At 38.8% G+C, this 21,332-nt stretch overlaps 1 protein-coding gene across 2 annotated transcripts in view; it reads right to left on the minus strand.

Moving 5' to 3' along the window:
• VAV3 (vav guanine nucleotide exchange factor 3) overlaps positions 1 to 21,332 on the minus strand; it is a gene marked incomplete at both ends in the record, with an annotated part of 378,650 nt that overhangs the window by 129,006 nt on the left and 228,312 nt on the right. For both annotated transcript variants that reach the window (XM_080690386.1, XM_080690385.1), the window contains 2 exons: positions 11,312 to 11,412; positions 11,953 to 12,054. In XM_080690386.1, coding sequence (XP_080546512.1) covers positions 11,312 to 11,412; positions 11,953 to 12,054 — 203 coding nt within the window. The remainder of the gene's footprint in view (positions 1 to 11,311; positions 11,413 to 11,952; positions 12,055 to 21,332) is intronic.

The following is a 21,332-nucleotide window of genomic DNA, read 5'->3' on the forward strand; positions in this document are numbered from 1 at the left end:
AAGAAAATGGGACCTGCTTAGGTTAAATATTAGAGTAGCTGAGGCTTGCAGCCCCATTAAAGGGGAAAATGCATTAAGCTAAAGTTGTCTGATCCAGCAATATTTGCTTTCCAATGTTTCTTTCTTTGTTTAAACTGGGAAGATGCACACCACATTATATTGGCCACTGGCAGGACAAGAAACCAGAGGGCTTAGCTATATATTATCACGAGTAGGGTACAGGGAGCAAAAATGTCCCCCCAAATACAGTCTAAGATTAGATCTTCATGATGGTGTGCTGTGAATAGGAAATGTCTCTCTAATATTACATCAGCTTTGCAGTAACTTGTTGGGAGAGTCTCATATACTGGAGTTCAAACACATTCATTATAACGTCGGGAAATTTGGGCGCACACTTCAGAGCCCCTGTAGGTGTTGATCATCAGGGTTGCTATGGTGAATGTGAAGGAGTCAACTCAAGTTCATTGAAAGAGAGAGAGAAAGGAAGTGGCTGCCCTTTATTCATATCCAAGCAAACCCTCAAACGTTAAGACATAAACTAATCACCTACCCTTTAATGTGTTCCTAACTTATTTAGTCATGAAAAAATAAAATTCAGACATTTTTCACATTTCAGGTATACTTAATAATCTGTCATAGTTACACATTAGTAAAAATGAATGACTTCATACATAAATGCACTATATTTTTGCCAAGTTATAATTATTTTCAGGGTGAATGTATTAAGGGATATAGAACGTGAAATACAAAAGGTTTCTAAAAGAGAAGACAATATCCAAACAAGGCTAACTTCCACAAAAAGAAGCATCTAAGAGATATTTTAAATGCTGATTAATATCTAGGGGCATCCTGTAACACCATTAAGAACCATTTTGGGGTTGAAATAGTCCAATTTTGGGAAAAAGCAGGACAACTTGATTTTCAAATGCCTTTCCTTTCGACTCCATATTAAGGGGTAGATACAAAAGATGAAAACTACATTGCCTGTTCCCCTTCACTTCTCCTATGTTTAGGGAGCATATATAACACACCAGAGGGACGGAAAACCTCAGAGATAGTAATGTTGACCTTGTGGTCCATGGGCTCCACTTATGTCCAGCTTCTTTTAAAATTAAGTTGCAACTAGTTATAGTCCACAGCAGCGATTACAACAGCACTGCTTAATTCCAGGTCAGGGTCTCAAAAGCTGCAATCTTAGGAAGCCTGTCATGCTGCAAAGTCTCAGAAGGAACTGTCCTGGACCCCAGACCACTGCTTTGAGGGGAGCTGCCTTGGAAAACCACTGAAGCCCTATCCAACAGTGCATGTTTGAGAGGTCAACTTCTTGTGTTAAAGCTTCTAGGACTGGGGCTGGGTGAGATACCACAACACAGTCTAACCTTGAAAAAGAAACAAAACTTGTGTGTAAGTTAATTTTAGAGAACAACTTAGTTTAGACCACCATTGGTGATCAAGGTGAGGTCAACAATTGGCCTCTGATGGGAAGTCCAGGAAGGGTGGGCTTTGGACCTGTAAGGAGAAAATGGGGTGGGGAATGCATTTCAGCAAGGGGCAAGAGTGAAAGTCAAACACAAATTCTAACAATGTCATGGATGGATCAGGAAGTATATTTCTATAGAAAGAGAGATATTTTCATCCTCTGGTATTCTGTGAACCAGTTCACTTTCTTGCCACTTATTAACCCAACCTAGGTGTCATGTGTCAATACCCTGATGATCAATGCTGAGGGTATGAGCCTTTCCTTGCATCCATACTAGAAAGAAATGTGAAAGGTCTATGTAGTTCTCTACCTTTTGAGGTATTTATTTCATATGCCCACCATCTAGTCAAGCTTAGTTTCCACAAGGATGGAACCAAAACCTCTACAATCTCCCACACCTCTTGCTTCTGGATCTAAGAAAATGATGATCTTTAGAGCCCAGAGTGGGGCACTGCATTTTACACACATCTGTCCATCATCTCGGAGGTCTATCCACTTCTTTATCCACACACCACGTCTTTCTTGAAGTCAGAAGATAGCTAATATCATTAAGCCTCAGAACTCAGCAAGGACGCAATTGCAATACATGTGATAAATGTTATGATAAAAGCAATCATAAAATGCCAGAACCACATAGAGAGAGACATGCTAAGAAAGCCCAGGCACTGAGAGTATCAGGAAATAATCTTCAAAGTGGGGCAACGACTGCATCAAGTTTGTAGAAATGAATGTAAATTTATCAAGTGGACAATGGAAGGAAAGACACTGGAGCAGAGAAACAAATTACACTTAGATAAATAAACATGGAAAAAGGTAGTGGGAGAACTAGGAGTAAGCAGAGGTGCACAGCTGGTTGGGGAGGAGTGGTACAAACAGGACTGGAAGGCATGATCTGGGGCTGTGTATACTATATTGGGAAGTTTGAACCTTATTTTATGCAGAATAAAAAGTAGAGTAAGCAAAAGGGTGACATAATCAGACTCAATTTTAAAATATTTTTAAAGGTCTTCAGAAATTGAATCGAAGAAGTAAGGTCAAGAGCAGAGAGTTAAGAAATGTCTGCAGTTGTGCAAATAAGAGACAGTGATATTTATCTATCTGTAGCAATACCCTATCAATGGACTATAGAGAGACTTGGGAGGTAAATAGAGAATAGGCAGGTGGTTAATAATGGGTGTTATGGGGGAGACAAGGTTGGCTACCAGGTTTGGGTAAATATATGAATGGCAGACATTTAACTGAAGCAAAAATAGAAAAATATGGTGTAGGATTAATGAGGTTGGTTGTAGACAGGTAGGATTCGAGGTCACCGCAAAACGCTGTAAGGGAAATGTGAGAGGATGGAAATTTTAAATCCACAGTTCAGGATAGAAGCCATATATAGAAATTAAGCCTTAATCTACTTGAAGTGTAAGTTATAGCTAAAGCTAGAGAAACTACTCAGCTCTCCAAAGGATGGCATGGGAAAGAAGATATAAGATGGGATGTGAAGAAGAGTGTGAAGAAGCATGGTTAACAGTGTCCAACGAGAGAGAAAGAGCAAGAAAGATAAGGCCTAAGCCAGGCATGGTGGCACACAGTGGTAATCCCCATACTTGGTACCTGGGAGGCTGAGATAGGAGGGCGACAGATTTGTTCAACAACTTAGTGAGGCCCTCTGCAACTTAGTGAAGGCCTGTTCCAAAAATATAAGATAAAATAGGGCTGGAAGTATAGTTAAGAGATTGAATGACTCTGTGTTCAATCCCTGATACAGACAGACAGACAGACAGACAGGGAAGAGAAAGAAAGGAAAAGTAAGGCCTGAAAGGTGACGACCAGAGGATCTGGCAATTAGAAAGAAAAATGGACGATTCCTAGGCTTCCTTTAGTGTTTGGGTTACTCTACCATCTTTGCACAACCTCTTCTCCACTTAACCACTTCTTTCTGTAGAACTGGCTAATGTTGAACAAAGATGAAATATTTACCTTTATAGAACTGCCTTTCACCCACCTATCCAGTGATTATCACAATATAACCTTTCCTACTAGTCACAGATCTCTGGACCAAAAGTGGACTCTGGACTTACCTGGAGCCAGTCAGAAGCTTTTAGTCTCTTGAAAATACAGTTAGATTATATCAAGCATTGGCACTACAGAGCTCTGTGAAGCTGAAGTGAATCTCAAACCTCCTATGATTTATAATTATGAGGGAACCTGGATAGTACAAGCAGTTGAGTTAGCCCTATATCAATACTACTAATTTGCTTTAAATTTGCCTGTTGGTATAATTTTCCTCAAAGATATGATTTTCTTCTTAAAATGATACCACAATCTCCTCCATACAAAAGACCCAGTTGGAAGATGGCTACCGAGAAAAGCGGGGCTTAAGAGCCCCGCTAACAACCAATCTCCATTACCACAAAATCAGCGCCTTTCATAGCCAGAAAACACCATCACCAGAGAAACAAAAAAATCACCAGGCTCCAGAGAGAAAGTGGACTGAGAACAGAGCTCAGAGCCACAGAGGAGATACACAAGCCTCACGCCCGAGGACACGGCAGCAGCACCATACTGCCGGCGGCAGCGGTGAGTTCACCGGACGGCTACGGCAAGCCGAGGTGAGCCGCTGAGGAACAGCAAGGCAGGATTTTTCAGTGCAGGGAACATCTAAAGCTCCCAGTGGCTGAGCTCAGCACATGCTGCAGGCACTCAGAGTGGAACTCAAAACCAAGAAGAAATAAGCCAGCCTCACGGCCGAGGGCGTAGCAGCGGCACCATATTGCCACCGGCGGCAGTAGCAGCGAATTCACCGAGTCCAGTACAGCTACATCTGCGAACTCAAGAACAGTGAGTCAAATTGCGGGCCACAGAGGAGAAATCCCAGTATTGTATTCCCTGGGACTTGACCCAGTGGGGGAGTGGCAGTGGCAGAGATATCATACCATAGGAGAACGTGCAACCTGGCACCTCCCATAGTTTAAAGCAGCCTCTATCGACTCCCTGGGTCGGAGACTCTGTGATACAACCCAGTAAAGGAGTAGTGGGGTCTGAAATACTACAGACTCGAGATCCAGAGCACCTTAAGTGAAGTCATAGTGACCCAAGGGAAGAACCCAGAGAAGGCACAAACTTCCGAAATCATAGGAAAGAAGAATAACACTGGAGCAATGAATGCCCACAACCCCACAACATCAGAACCCGATAAAACAGAAAATCAGAGATTTCTAAAAGATCAAATCAGGAAAATAACTGTAGAAATAATAGAGGTGCTTCAAAAAGAACTCAAAGAGAGCCAAAAAGAGATAAAGGATGCAATTAATGAAGTAAAGGCCTCAATTCAAAGCACAAACAACCGATCAGACCACATGGAGAACAGAATCTCACTCTTAGAAGATGAACATTCCAAAAATGAACGCATAGTTTCTAATCTAGAAAAAAAATATCTGACAGCAGGAATCTGACATTGAAGAAATATGGGCCCATTTTAAGAGAGCTAACCTAAGAATAATTGGAATAGAGGAGGGAAAAGAAAGTGATACCAAAGGGATCAATAATCTCTTCAAGGAAGTAATAGCAGAAAATTTTCCAAACATAGAGCAAGAGGTTGATACACAGATCCAGGAAACTTATAGAACTCCCTTTAGACAGGATCGGAGACGAGGATCCCCACGCCACATAATTGTCAAAATGACCAATGTGGAAGCCAAGCAGAGAATCTTAAAGGCAACAAAAACAAAGGGCCAAGTGACATTCAGAGGCAAACCGATTAGAATCACTCCAGACTTCCCAAACCAAGTCATGAGAGCCAGAAGGGCTTGGAGTAACATATTCCAAACCCTGAAAGAAAACAACTTCCAGCCAAAAATTTCCTACCCAGCAAAACTTTCTATCAAATTAGATGGAAAAATAAGAAGCTTCCATGACAAACAGAAACTGAAGGAATTTATGTCTTCAAAACCAGTGCTAGAGAAAATACTCAAAGAGATTAACTACAAAGAAGAAATAGGTAACACACACCAGAAACAGAGAAACAAGATTTTTCATCCAACAGACAACTAAGATTGGTTATCTGTGGAGATTCATTATTTATGTTATTCTTTTACCTATCTCTAAATTGTATTGTTTGCCTTTATTGTTGTTAATTTTTAGGATTTCTAGTTGGAATATTAATATACCTTCAGATATAGCATTTGGAAATATTTTATCCAATTCTATTAGTAACTTTTAACTCTGTTTACATTGTCTTTGGATATACAATATTTTTTTATTTTTTAGGGAGTTTGTATACTCTTCTGTTGCCTGTGCCATTGAAATCATATCCAAGAAATCACTGCCAATTTCAATGTTGTGAGGTTTTATAACCCAGATTTTCTTCTAAAAGTTTATAGTCTTAAGATTTATATTTAGGTCTTTTATCTATTTTGAGTTAATACTTGTATATGGGATTAGGTAAGGGTCCAATTTTATTCTTTTCCATGTAATTATTATTTTTCAACAATATTTAGTTAAAAGATTATTATTTCCTCCACCAAATGTTCGTGGAAACCTTGTCAAAAATAACTTGATAATATAGGGAAGAATTTAGCTCTAGGCTTGTATTTAACTCCAATGGTTTATATATCTGCCTTTAGAACAGTACTACACTGATTCAATTATTGTAGCTTTATATGGTTTGAAATCAGAAAATATATATCTTCTAGCTTTGTTCTTTTTCAAGATCGTTTTGGGTATCTAGAATCCATATTCCATATTAGGATAGTTTTTTTTCTGAAAAATAAATATATAAATATATGATAGTTTCACCTAAAAAAATAGAAAAAAAATATTCTCTGGCAAGAAAGAAAGCAAAAAGAAATATTGAAATGTTATCTTTAAGTCATCAAAAGCTTGGTATCAGACAAATGAAACTGTTATGTGAGATTATCAATTTTAATTTTGGATAAATTGCTATAATACTAGATGTCAACCACTAAGCCAAGCATGGGAAGAAGGGATGGGGAGGGAATGGGGTGGGGATCGGGTAGGGGCTAACTGGGCGATGCGTGCATGTATGTCTACAAAAGTTTGTATCCCACTATGATGTATGAATACTGTGCACCAATAAAAAAATATAAAAATAAAAAATAAAAATAAATTAAAAAAAATAAAAAAGGAAAGAAAAAAAAAAGCCCCAGTCAAGGAAAGCAATGTTCCAGATCTTGCCACTCCCTGCCCTTTCTCCTGTCCTCCCCACACCCACCTCTCTCCAGATGCTACGGCAGTCTTGGAAAACTACAATGCTGAACTGTGGCAAACATTGATTCCTAGAGGCCAAAACAATGAACCATGCAAGACTTAAGACAGCGCTGGGACTCTTGACAGGCTTCGGGATAGCAGGTAAAGTCTGGCCTGCCTATGACCTCAATGTAGACCTACTCCACCACAACCAGATCAAACCCTCCAGGCTCAGATTCACACCCTGCAAACAGTTACTACCTGTACCAGCCAGGGAGGAGTGAGTTGCAGGACAGGATGTCCTGACTTCCAACTGTCAGAGGACACCTGTGTGGGAACAAGGCACAACTTCCTCTGAAGATAAGGCCTACCTGCAAACCCTGATTGGAAGGCAGTTTCCTATCACATCATACCACTAGTTAACTGACTGTGAGAATTCATTGTTACTGCACTCTTCAAATCTGGAGCAGGAAATGTTATAAAGGGGGGGGGCAGGCCACAGCTGTGTAAAACAGAAGAGAATGGAGGTCAACAGAAGAGGCAAAGACAGTCAAAAGCACAGGGAGTGTGCTCCAGACTCCAAGCAGGAAATTTAGTTGAAGGTTCAGAAATCTTTTTCCTGCATTTGAACTAATTAGATAACAAAATTTATACAACCATACTACCTATAATAGATGACATCTCTGTAAGCAGGTGGAATCTACAGAGTGCAAAGTCTTATTCTTAGTTATATTTCTAATTATTTTTTACTTCCAATCTTTTGGCCACTCAATTCATCTTGAGATAAGGAGTCTTAGGTGAGAAGTTATCTAATGTCCTCCCAGATCTGATGTCTTCCCAAGGGAGAGAGCGGTAGGGTCCTCTGAGATATCTGGTTCTCTCTGAAGACTTCAAGACATTCAGACCTAAAGACATTTGATATTTACTAATTGAGTAGGAATGTGTTTTTGACCAAAAAGAAAAGAAAACTATTACAAAATTGCTCCATTTTATAGAGAGGAGCATGCAAGTGATGACCTACAAGGGCAGGTGCTGGGCATGTGATATGTCATTCTCACAGCTAATACATGTCATCCTCAGCACAGCCAGTGGTTAAAAATAAAGCTGTGCCACTGATTCTGTGTCTCAGTTTCTCATCCATAGATAAGAAGAGCAAGAATGCCAACTTCACAGAATTCTTATGGCACTAGATGAGCTAATAGTGGCCATGTCCTTACAGTAGTACCTGACACTATGTTAAGTATTTGTTTAAAACATTTTAAAGGCTGGGGCTGGAGTTGAAGTTAAATGGCAGAGTGCTTGCCTAGCACGTGCGAGGCTCTGGGTTCAATAACCAGGATTATAAGGGCATGATATATTTTTTTTCCAGGGGGAAATTTTTTTCAGGGAAGATTAAGTACAGTTATTATTCCTATTTTGTAAGACAAAAAACTTAGACTTAACAGAAGTAACTGGGGCCCAAAGTCACTCAGAGTGTAATCCATGGAGCTGGGTTCTAATCTGATCAAGATTCCAGAGCTCCCAGGTTTTCCAGCCACTGAGCTATCTCCCTACATCCAATGATTTGTCTAAGGACAGAGTACTTTGAACTAAGAACCAGGAACTGACACTAGGAATATTTCACTCATATTTCACTCTTTTATCCTGCTCCATCAGAAACTTCTGACACACACACACTCTCTCTCTCTCTCTCTCTCTCTCTCTCTCTCACACACACACACACACACACACACACACACACACACACACACACAAGATTGAACCACTTAGGGGTACTGTTTTTTACCTCTAAACAAAACCCCTAGACATTTTTGTTATTTGAGACAGGGTCATGATAAGTTGCTGAGAATCTCGCTAACTTGCTGAGGCTGGTCTATAACCTGTGATTCTCCTGTCTCAGCCTCCCAAGCACTGGGATTATAGGTGTGTACCACCACACCGTCTCAACTTTTTAATATAAAAGCACATTTTAAGACCTTTTAATGTCATGCTTGTGTATTCTTTCAAACTCTAGCACTCATTAAAGTTTTTATCCATATCACCTCCAGACCATAAAATCTATAAAAACACAGAATAAGCCCATGCCTTTTTAAAAACTGAATTCTCATTGTAACACCTTGGATCGAAATAGTGAGTTCTTACTGTGTCCATGCACTGTGGCAACCATCAATGAAATCTCATTGGTGCCAGGCGTGGTGGTGCATGCTTGTAATCCCCACATTTGGGAGGCGGAAACAGGAGGACCACGCAGGTTCGAAGCCAGCCGCACTGGCTTTAAGAGACTCTGTTTCTCACACACACACACACAAAGTATAAAATAGGTCTGGGAGCATAGCCTGGAGGCAGAAGGGCTTCCAGGAACCCCAGTACCACCACCAAAAAAAAAAAAAAAAAAACCTCATTGGATCCTTACAATAATCCTCCAATTTATATTTCGAAGATAAACAAGTAGTCAAGTATTGTAGCATACATTTATAATCCCAGTACCTAGGAGACTAAGACAGGAGGACCAAAGGTTTAAGGCCAGCACATGGTAACTTAGCAAGACACTATTTAAAAAAAAAATATATATATATATATACATATATATACATATATATACATATATATAATAACACAAGGCTGGCGTGTAGCTCAAAAGTAGAACACCTCTGAGTCCAGTAAAACACATGCACGCATGCACATGTGTGTGTGCGTGCGCGCGCACACACACACACACACACACACACACACACAGAATAAGCTAAAGCCCAGAAAGTTCAGGTAAATTCCCAAGCTCAGATATTGAGAGAATGGTTGAGCTATGATTTCAACTACCTCTAATGGACTCTCAACTATTACCCTCCACTAGTTCCAAGAAAAGACATCTGTGTCAACTGCGGAGTCATTTTATATTCCTCATAAACACCAACTCTTCAAGGATGCAGGATTTGTAAAAACACATCCACCTACCATGAGGATGTGGCATGCTAATTGTCTTGAAAGTGATAAAAGGATGAACGAACGGTAAAAACAAAAAACAAACAAACAAAAAAAGAAACAGTAAAGCCAGGCACGGTGATGCCTGCAATTCCAGGACTTAGGAGGCTGAGATGGGGAATTGCAGGTGTGAGGCCCTCCACAACCTACCAAGAACCTGTTTCAAAATAAAAACTAAAAAGGGCTAGGACTATGGCTCAGAGGTAGAACACTCCTTGGTTTGAGTCTCAGTAGCTCCCTCCCTCGTGGAAAACAAATAAACAATTCAATAATAATGATAATAAAATAATATTTCTATTGTATTTTACAATTTTGTACAGTTTCTGACCTCCAGACAGGAGGAAGAGATAACCCTGTCTCTTTTACTTCACAGCTTTGAGTGAGGTACTTAGGCCACTGACCCCTTGTGCAGGTGGCAGGGCTGTTCTGAAGACTGAGGGGGGTCTGGGGTAAGAACCAGGGTCAGAGCGGCAGCAGCAGTGTACAGCGCATGCTCACCTGATGCCCTCGTGCGGCTGCGCGGGCCGGGCACCGAGCCCTGCACAAGGGGCAGTCCGCGATGTCTACTGGAGGTGCAAAGTGAGGGAACGGGCTATGATCTCAGTCCTCTAATAGGATTCACCTTTTCAACAATTGCCTATTTTCTGAACTCCGCTCTGAAGCAGCTATTCTCTGTTTCGCTCTTCTCCACATTATCCAAAATAATTCAATGTCCACCTTTTCCTTTGGGAAAATCAAAGGTTGACATGGCTACCTTTTGAACTTAAGCTGTTAAAGATCCTTTCTTGTGTTCAAAAAGTTTTACTGATTTTGAAAGGTCTTATTGATAAAACACAGAGAAACTCAGGGGAAAAGGACAAAGAGAAAGAAGAAGAAAGAGAAAGAAGAAAGAGGCCAGAAAAGAAAGAGAAGGGAGAGAGCCCAAGAGAAGCAGAGAGAGGCGAAAGGCTATTGAATGCATAATTGCCAACCAGCTCAGGTAACCGCTATGGAGAACTGTTTTTGAAAACCCAGGGGGCAATATTTACATAATATCCACAGGATATAAGCTTTTTGTTAAATGCTGGAAAATGACAATGTATTCAATTCAGTAACTTATGAATTTTTACTTCTGGCGCCAACAACAATTCTGAGCTAAATACTTAAGAAAGAAGAAATTTAAGAACTAAAGATGGAAGAACATTTTGTTTCACTTTTGTTTTTATCACTGTGTATTGTTTTTATCACTGTTTCCTGGTGTTGGCTGTTCTTTGTGCTGTTTTAGTGGCATATTTTGGGGCTGGCGTTAATGAAACAGGTGACGGGCAACCATCCAGTCTCTCTTAAAGCCCTTTCCTTCAAGGTGCATATAATAATCAAATGAATTTCAAGCAGGTAAAACAAAGTCATATAGAAAAGTCACTCAAATTTTAAGCAATTTTCTCATTGTGCTTATAACTGACAGTGTCAAAAGAAAAACACCAAGTGCTATGTGTATATGTGTTTGTATCACTTGGAACCTCACTCTGCTGTATAATGATGATGCATGAATAAAAAAATATAAAAAGGAAGATATGTGACAATAGACACATACTAAGAATAAATTAGGCCTTAATTATATTTATCAGGTTTTCTGTCCTTATTGAAAGTGGAATCCTAACACTCAACATGACTTACCACCAGAATTAACTCTGCCACAATTGTCCACTCTTCCCAGACATTCTTTGTGTGCTCTTGCTCCACACTTGAAACATAAATAGCCTTGATAAAATGTCCCTCTGAAAGGCAAAATGAGAGAGCGATATATTAAAAGGCATTAAGTTCTGCCCCTATGAAATCATTAGTGTGTGTGTGTGTGTGTGTGTGTGTGTGTGTGTGTGGGTGGGTGTGTGTGTACACCACAGTATTATTCAACATACCCTCAGCAGAGGGACAGGACCTCCCCAGGGTCCCCTGGAGACTGGCCAGGCGTAAGGCCTAGCAAAAATCTGTTGAGTCCAAATGGTTCACTCAATATCTCCATTTCAAAATATGTTGTAGGAAGCTAGAAAAGTCTAATATACCAATTGTGCCAGTTCATTTAAACTGAGTGGGCTGGGTGCAGGGGTGCCTCACCTATAATCCCAGGCTGATACAGGAGTCTGGCAAATCCAGCCTCAGCAACTTAGTGAGGCTCTCAGCAACTTACTTAGAGAGACTCTGTTTTATAATAAAAAGGGCTAAGGGTTTAGCTCGGTGGCAGAACACTCCTGGCTTCAATCCCTAGTACCACAAAAAATTAAAAAAAAATTTTTTTTAAATAAACTGAGAGACCTTACCTCAGGAGCATCTGGCAGACTTTGCAGGATGTCACCCGAGTGAAGGTGTGCATCTTGAACTCATGGAAATTGGAGTCTGCGTAGTCTGGCCTTATGTTAGATCTGTAAAAAGGAAGAAGCCACTTTCTAAATGAAATCTCCCCACAAAGCGTAGTCCAGGCATCTAAAAGCTAAACTCCACAATTGCATTTGGGAGAGACTGGGTTCAAAGAAAAAGGCTATTAAATATGCAACTGTTTCTAAGCCCACATTAAATACGCTACATATTAAAACATGCACAAAAATTGGTTGTGTGGGAGCTTGCAACCCAGGAGGTTGTAAGTGACCTAAGCCCCGGAATGCAGTATTCCCAGAAGACTCTGACTGGTGGTCGCCTTAGGCCAACCTATGGGGAAACCAACAAAACCTGCTGGGTGTTCACATTGTGTGGTAGCTTCTTTTCTCCAGCAACATCACTGCAATATAAAGGAATTGGTGAGGGTGGGAGGGAGAGAAGCAGGAAACAGTGCATTTCCAGAGTTATCTCCAAATAAGTATGTGGATAATGTAATGGTCGATAAAGAAGGAATAAAATAATGCTATAGGAAGTTTTCAAACAGTACATCAATCTGATCATTGAAAACTTCTTCCCTAACAATCCACTTTCCTTACAATTAAAAGAAACATTTTATCACGTATATTTTGTATTTTATTTATAGTACATACACATACAACAAAAAATTATTACACATACCTCAAAATACCTTTCATTATACATTTACTCTGTGCTAGAAACTGAGACAACGACTTGATGTTTGTTCCTTGTTTAATTTTCACATGAGTCTTTGTCTGTACTTATAATGACATTAACTTAAAAAAAAAAAAAAGGAAACCGGGTGTACTTAAAAGTAAAGCTTGCTCTATAATGAAGGAAATGCAGGATCAGGTACTCCAACCCAGGCCCGTGCTCTTAGAACTCAAGCTACATTGTAAGGAGAAAATCAGCGATATTCACATCCAAATAACTAGGTTTCTGTGTTTAGTTGGTGTGCTGGAAGCAGTGAAATTTAGCCATTACTAGGTGATTTTCCTTTTTGCGTTGCTTTTTAATTTAGCCATGGCAAAGAAGCAGAATAATTAGTACAGGGTAAGCTGAAAATGGATATGAATCCAAGGTGCATCTAGAAAGCTCAAATAATACACTCTTAGGCGTTACATGCAATTTGAGAGATCACAGGAAAAGTTTGGGATACTGATGAGCTAGGATTTCCCCTTTTATAGAATACAGCAACTCTCAAGCACACAGAGCCTGGGCGTAATGAAGCATTACACAGGCGGGCGGGCAGGCATCAATCTCCGAGGTACCCAGAGTAGCTTGATGAAAAAACATTCGCCGAGGCAATTGGAGCAGCAGGCAGTGATGCAGAAGTGTTAGAGAGGTCAGCCTTCCCATCCATCTGCTGAATATGAGCATGCTAAAAATGAAATCAAATATTAGTGCCATCTGGGATTTCTCTGCTCTGTGCTTCTGGTAACCTCACTCTTTAGGAACATGTCCCACTGAATGCTGAAAAGTATGGCTGCTTGCACAGAAGCATTTTTGTGTTGCTGATTAAAAATTATGAAGCTCTAGTTCAGGAAGGGAGGAGAGGAAAGGAACTACAAGACACCCATCACAGTGTTCAGAAAGTGTTTGATTCTTCAGTCCATAAAAGAACACCAAGAGCGATTTCTGTAGTTAGTAAGGGCTGCTGTTCATTTTTCTCTAAGCATCAAGGTGGCAAAGTCATAGATGAATTGTCAAGTAACAGTTTCTGTCCTGGGAACCCAAAGAATTTATCAGCCTGGAGTTTTCAAATAAAAATAGGTCTATGTCAGGGAGAAACTTATGTAAATAGGTCCCAAGTATGTAAGAATTTCATTAATTCTAGTGGCTTGTCTTGGATATAGGTGGGACATCTCTCTTTTGGGGCCAAAGTTGTATGCATGTGTGTGTATACATATATACTTAAATATATATAAATGTTTGTGTGTATGTGTGTGTGTATATCAGAGTCCTGTTTGGACCTTTGGATTTAAAACCTTTAACAACTAAGAATAAGCTGACTTTTCAGAAGACAAAACACTGAAAGGAGGATCACAAACACACTATGAAGTTTAAAAAAATTTCCCCCCAAACTCTGAAAATACGTTTAACAGTAGTTGCTTTAAGGGAAATGAAATTTGAAGTGGTAGGGTAAAATGGTAGGAAGAAACTGTTGTAATTTTTTTAAAACTATAACTGCATATTATTTTAAAACTTTCGAATCAAACATTAAAGAATAAAAGCTAGATCTGTGACCCTGAACTGCTACTGAGACACTATTGAATATAAAAGCATGGTGGAGGGCAGGAATCTGAAATGAGACCACCTGGGCTTAAATCCTAACTTGCAAATCAGCAGCAGCATGAACTTAGGTGAGTTAGTAAGTATAAAACAGGAATACTAATAAAATAAAACTTGGAAAGTGAAGTCATGTATGTAAAATGCTTAGAACACTGTCTAACCCAGAGCTAGTGTTTGGTCAGAAGGAACTGGACTTCAGCAAGAGAGGATGTGTATGGAAAAAGCCAGGAATGGAAGAAGCCATGCCAGAGGCAGGCTGAAGGGAAGATAGAGGTCAGGCCACACGGCCTGAAGCCTTTGAGGACGCAGGTGCTGAACACAATGACCTGCTGCATTGAGGGAATTGGGACAGTAGATGGAGCTGAAGACAATGGATAAGAACGCGGATTAGAGATGGGCACACGCGGGAGGGCAAGAACGTGGCAGGGGCATCTGTTGTACCCCTCCACCACACCAGGTTCACGGCTGGGCTTTACACCCACTTCTTCAGAGTTAATACTCATCAGATCTAGGAAGAGTCACTCATCCATTTAATAAATAATTCCTGAGTAACTACCATATCCCCTATGGCAGAACAGAAAGGAGGATCCTTTAGCTGGACATAGGTGAAACGCCTGCCTCTTGGGGACAAAGTTGTATACATATAGATGTATACAACTCTCCTGAGTGCAGAGACCAAGATGAGGTGAAAGGTTGGCAGGGGTCAAGGAAGGAGGTGAGATTTTGTACAAGGATTGACATCACATTTAGTTGACAAAAAAAAGAAAAATTTTGTCTACTACACAGAGAATTTCTCGTAGCGCGCAGGAGTGGACATAGTGAGACCAACTATGGGGCTGGGGTGGGTCAAATCGGTCAGTCTGCTGTTTCACTCATGTAGCTATACATAAAAGAATCAATTTCCTTAACACGTGATAATTTGCTTTGAGAACTTGGATAGAACTGTGGGGATTACTCAGTAAAATGTTCCCATTTCTTTCGCTTCACCTAGGGCCCTGTTGTATAAAAGTAACCAGCCAATCAAATACAGGACAAGCTATGCTCTTCTCTTAGGGCTCCTTATAACTTCACAGGTTCTGCTGAGGTGGTTCTTCTCACCTGGCTCCACTGCTGGTTCCGTGTTGAGGTCCATACACTGCCCATCTCCCTGGGCACTTTCTGTGTCCACCAGGTCAGCATTCCCAATGGCCTCCCAGGCACCTCAAAGGCCCACACATAACACCTTCCACACCTCTCCTGAACCTGCTGACCATTCACTCTATCTTCCAACCTAGAAGCCTTGGGCTCGCAATGAGCCCTTTCCCTCCTATGTTCTGTGTATTCATTTTCTCTTGACCTTTTCTCTGTCCTGATTTCTTCTCTTCTAAAACTCTGATCAATTTCTGCCAATTCAGCCTTTAGAGAATGCCTCCTCGAAGCCCAAGTTGCACACATGCACACATATATACACTGGCTCTCTCTTAAGAATTCTGTCCACTATAAACACACTAGATAATAATAATGTTTGTTTAGTGGGCCCACTTACCAAGGGAGGGAATGGAAACAATATTTAAATTCAAATGTTTCAGCCTCTATAATGCTTTACTTGACACTCAATGCCAAGTTAAACAGATTGGCTAGGCTTTCACGAACAGTACAGCTCTAAAAGAAATCAACATCTAGAACTGCAAGTGCCTGGGAGTATGCCCACCTCCCCACTGGCCATCAGTGCTTGAGGACCCAGTAGGAGGGGCATTCTCCTTTGTAATCCTTCTCCTTTTTATAATCATCAGATGCTCCATGCAGGAAAATGACCATAAACGTCCCACATTTTAAGTTCTGCAAAGAGTTCAACAAAATTTAATATAGGTTAGAAGTAATAATCTAGGGCTTTTATATTATAATAATGTTATATAATTATTATATAATATGATCATATGTAACTATAATATTGTATGCTATATTTAATTTATATAGGTGTTCTACATCTGGCATGATGGAACAAAATGGGCTAAATGCTATGTGTTTATGGTTGGTGGAAATCAGGAAAATATCCTTCTTTGTAGCATTTTCTTCACTTACTTTCAAAAGGCTGCCCTTTGCTACATCAGATTGAAAAAGGAGAAATGAAAACAAGATAAAGATATTTTTACTAACCCATATATTTCATTACCCCAGTACTTGAGAGGCCAACACAGTAGGAGCACAGGTTTACAGCCAGCCTTAGCCACTTAGTTGAGGCTCTCAGGACCTTAGCAAGACCTATTTCCAAATAAATAAAATAGGTCTGAGGGTGTAGGCCAAAGGCAGAAGGCCCCTGGGTTCCATCCCAATACTACAAAAACTTTTTTTCATCATCCATATATAAGAAAACTAAAGAATAATAATTACTGAGCTGGGCATGGTGGCACATACTTGTAACTCTAGCATTTGGAAGACTGAAACAGACAGATCGTGGTTTGTGGGCAGCCTCAGCTACTTAGTGAGGTCCTTTGCAACTCAGTAAGACCCTATTTCAAAACAAAGAGTAAAAAAATAGGGCTGAGGGTATGGGTCAAAGGCAGAATGCCCCTGGGTTCCATCCCCAGTACCGAAAAAAGTAATAATAATTACTGAATTTTAATTAAATTATATTTTATACTTATTTATCTATCTCTTCTCTTTATGAAAAATATTTCTTTCTACAAGGACTATTATGCTACCTACATAAATGTATCACATATATTATGCTACTCATATGTATATATCATATATATATTTGTACTAGCTTGAAATTATATTTAGCAATAGTTGGTCATCATTTAAAAACCTATATACTTAAAGCTAATATGTTTCTATATTTTAACCATGTACTTTAATATAGCTTTCATAATGTTAAGATAGTTTTAAAATACAGGAAGCAAATACCCCCTAAATGAAAATCTAAAATTATCCTGACCAGTTGCAGAAGGAAGATGAAGATAATTCACGATGTTGATGTCCTGTTATCTCATGCCCTGTCAGTGTTATTAACATTCAAATGTCACCAGATGGATATTTTGACAATTATGCAAGATATATAAAATAGTTGTTTCCTTATATTGCATTGAAAGTAAAGGTAAAAGAGTTGGAAGCAGATGTTGGTGCTTAAAAAAAATCTCTCTGAATGCAGCAGGTTTTCTGTGTACTGAAAATACATCGATATATAAAAATGTATAAATATACACAGCTATGTGTGTTACAGAAAATCAGAATATATATATTGAGAGTTTTTTAAGAAAATGTTAAATTATCTTCCATTTATTACTCTATTAAAGTATTCTACTCTCAATATAACAGATGGATGCATTTCTTCTATTCCTCTATTAACCTCTTGACCTCACATTCTTGGTGAGATTGCAAATTAGTACAACTACTTTGGAAAACAGTATGGAGAATCCTCAGAAGAATGGGAACAAATCTACCATTTGATCCATCAATACCACTTCTGGGTATCTACCCAAAAGAAAAGAAACCAAACTACCAAACTAATTCATGTGTATCTATGTTCATAGCTGCACAATTCACCATAGCCAAACTATGGAACCAGCCAAGATGTCCATCAACAGATGAATGGATTACAAAACTGTGGGATATGTACACAATGGAATTTTACTCAGCCATCAAAAAATACTCAATTACATCATTTTCAGGGAAATGGATGGAACTGGAGGACATTATGCTAAGTGAGATTAGTCAGTCACAAAAAATAAGAAATCAGATGCTTTCCCTAATATGTGAGAGTTAGGGAGAAATGGGTCATAGGAGGGACTCTTGAAAGAGGAAATCCTATAGAGGAGCAAACAAGACAACCTAAAGGAGGAGAAAGGATGGGGGAAGAGGAAAATCTCTAAAACACACAATGTACTTAAACATATCGAAGTCAACCACTAAGCCGAGCAAGGGAGGGAGGGACGGGGAGGGAATGGGGTGGGATTTGGGTAGGGGTTAAATCAGCGATGAGTACATGTTTGTACACACAAGTTTTTTTTTACCCCAATATGATGTATGAATATAATGCACCAATAAAAATTTTTTAAAAAGGAAATAAATTGCTACATGAAATACTATTTAAGTTAATCTTCTTTTCCAAAGCAAGATTTTAAAATAATTTAAAGTAATATAGATCTTTTACCTTCAGGATACTTATATAGTTACTCTTTTTGAATACAAACACAACATATATGTATGTGTGGGTATGTGTATGTGTGTGTGTATATATATATCATATTGATAAAGAACCAGAAGAGAATCAGACAACAGATATAAAAAATAAGTGTAATAAAAGGTATCATGTACTTCTGGTAAAACTCTAAACTATGTGTTGAGGGACAGTTCTGTAAAATTATAAAGAATATTAAACTAAATCTAATAGAGAACATATTTTATACAAAAGACTAAACCAACTGCATTAAAGTTCCTGATATTCTTCAATCTGGTTCTGAACAATCTAATCAATGTGATATGGCAAGAAAAATATGAAGGGCAAATATTATTCTTTTTAAAAGCATATGGAATTCACATTTGAAGATGAAGTACTGTATTATTGGTAAAAGTCAAGAGAAGGAACAGGACACTAATTAAACTAACAGGAGAGAAAGGCACATCAAATAGCATTTGTGTAAGTGTCCAACATTTACCAGAAAAACAGTGACACGTGTGTACTGTCTGCCCAGCCCCTGGAGACACAAAAGTTGAAGAATCTGGGGAGGCCTGGTCATACAGACACACTCTACTGTTTGATTAGCCACATTCACTAAAAAAAAAAAAAAAAAAATCCCAGAACTTAAGTTGGTGTGTAGCAAAATCTCTTTGTTCCAAACAGAACTCCTAGGCCAGGCGGCACAATGAAAGTCTGTACTCACTACACATCAAGTATCTCTAGCTTAATGTGACTGCGAATATGTCAAACTCAAGGTTACAGATGTGGGCCAAGGACCAAACAACTCTATAAGCAGATACTTACAAAGAGCAAACTCGAGCCTGCTATGTCAACTACTTCCCACACCTAAATGTTAAAGAAAAATCCGAGCATGAAAATTTTTAGGTTCTGTATGAATAAAATTTAAAAATCGACTGCAGGAATGGACAGGGTAGTGCACATCTGTAACCCCAGTACTTGGGAGGCTGAGAGAGGAGAATCACAGGTTTGAAGCCAGCCCCAGCAATTGAACAAGACTCTCAGCAATGTAACAAGACTCTGTAAATAAAAAAGATAAAATAGGGCTGGGGGTGTACAAAATCGATTGGAAATAAAAAAAGGTTCAAGTGAATAAAGAAATGCCTAAGTATGAAGACTGAATACTTTGTTACACACATTTACTCTTCAAATTAATGTATAAGTTTAAAGTAATTCTTTTTTCATAAAGCAACACACAAAGATATATGAGATTTTTTGAGCTTGAAAAATTATTATCCGATCCACCTGGAAGAATAGATGAGTGAGAATAGTTGGGAAATCTTTTATACCATACTGATTTATTATAAGGAATACTGTGATGCCATCATAACTTAAGAAAATAAAATGTTTTAAAGGTACAGTTATCAAATATATATAACTGACAATAAAACAGAAGACCATCTATTGTCTTGCAAATGACATAATTTTGTTCTTCTTTATTGTTGAGTAGAATTCCACTATGTGTATTTCCTATAACTTTGTAATCCATTCAACTGTTGATAGACACCTAGTTGGTTACATAATATGGCTATTGTGAGTTGTGCTGCTATGAACATGGGTATGTATATATTACTGTAGTTACCTGATTTAAGCCCTTTTGGAAAGATACCCAAAAGTGGTATGGACAGATCATATGATGGATCCATTTCTAGTTTTCTAAGGAATCTCCATACTGATTTCCATAGCAGCTGAACTTGTTTGCAATCCCACCAACAGTGTAAAGGAGTTTCTATTTCCCCACATTCTTGCCAACATTTATTTATTTATTTATTTTTTACTTCTTTATGATTGCCATTCTGATTGGGATTAGATGGAATCTCTGCTTATTTTTATTTGCATTTACTTGACTGCTAATGATGTTGACCATTTTTTCATGTATCTATTGGCCATTTGTATCTCTTATTTTGTGAAGTGTCTATTCAATTCAGTTGCCTATTTCTTGATTGAGTGATTTGTTTTTTACAGTAAAGTCCTTTAAGTTCTTTTGCATATTCCAAATATTAGTACTCTGTCAGAGGGATAAAGGGGAAGATCTTCCATTCCATAGACTTTCTTTTTAGACTGTTGATGGTTTCCTTTGATGTGCAGAAACTTTTTAGTTTAATGTCATCCCACTTATTAATTTTTGTTTTAACTTTCTGAGCTTTGGGGGTCTTGTTAAGGAAGTTTCACTTGTGCCTATATGTTGGAGTGTTGGACCCATTGCCTCCTCAAGTAATTTAAATGTCTGTGATCTAATTTCAAGGTCTTTGATTCATCCTGAGTTGACTCACGCAGGGTAAGAGGTAGGATATCCTTGTACTGTGTGTGATAGGGACAGTATCAGTATTTAGTACTTGTCACAATCTGCTTTTTTATATTTACTTGCATGATAATTTGATCAATGTTTATTTTCCACCAGAAGATTGTAAGCTCTCTGAGTCCAAGGGCTAGGTCAAAATGTGCTTATCACTATACCAGTAACATCATGCATGGTGTTGAGCATAAGCAAGCATTCAACCAAAATGTTGAAGTGTAATGAATGCCAAAAGGAGACTGAAGTTACCATATTTAAAATGAAGTTAGTATACAAATGTATCCCAAAAGATGACTGATAGACATGGATTTCATATTTGGTGCTAAACATCCTAGCAATCAAAGCAAATGGGATTAGCTCTAAGAAACTTTTATTTATCTTCCTGGCACCTCTATTCATCTGAAGGCTCATTGCGATAAGCAAAAATGTCTTTTAAAACATCCCTATAAAAACAGCTGTGTGCCTACCCCTCTATCCCTTCTCAGTATAAGCCAAGGAGATATTAACAAAGTATTCCTCAACAGAAGAAGTTCTATAGGGAA

Source organism: Muscardinus avellanarius (genome assembly GCF_963383645.1).
Source record: "Muscardinus avellanarius genome assembly, chromosome: 3".
Classification (NCBI taxonomy): Eukaryota; Metazoa; Chordata; class Mammalia; order Rodentia; family Gliridae; genus Muscardinus; species Muscardinus avellanarius.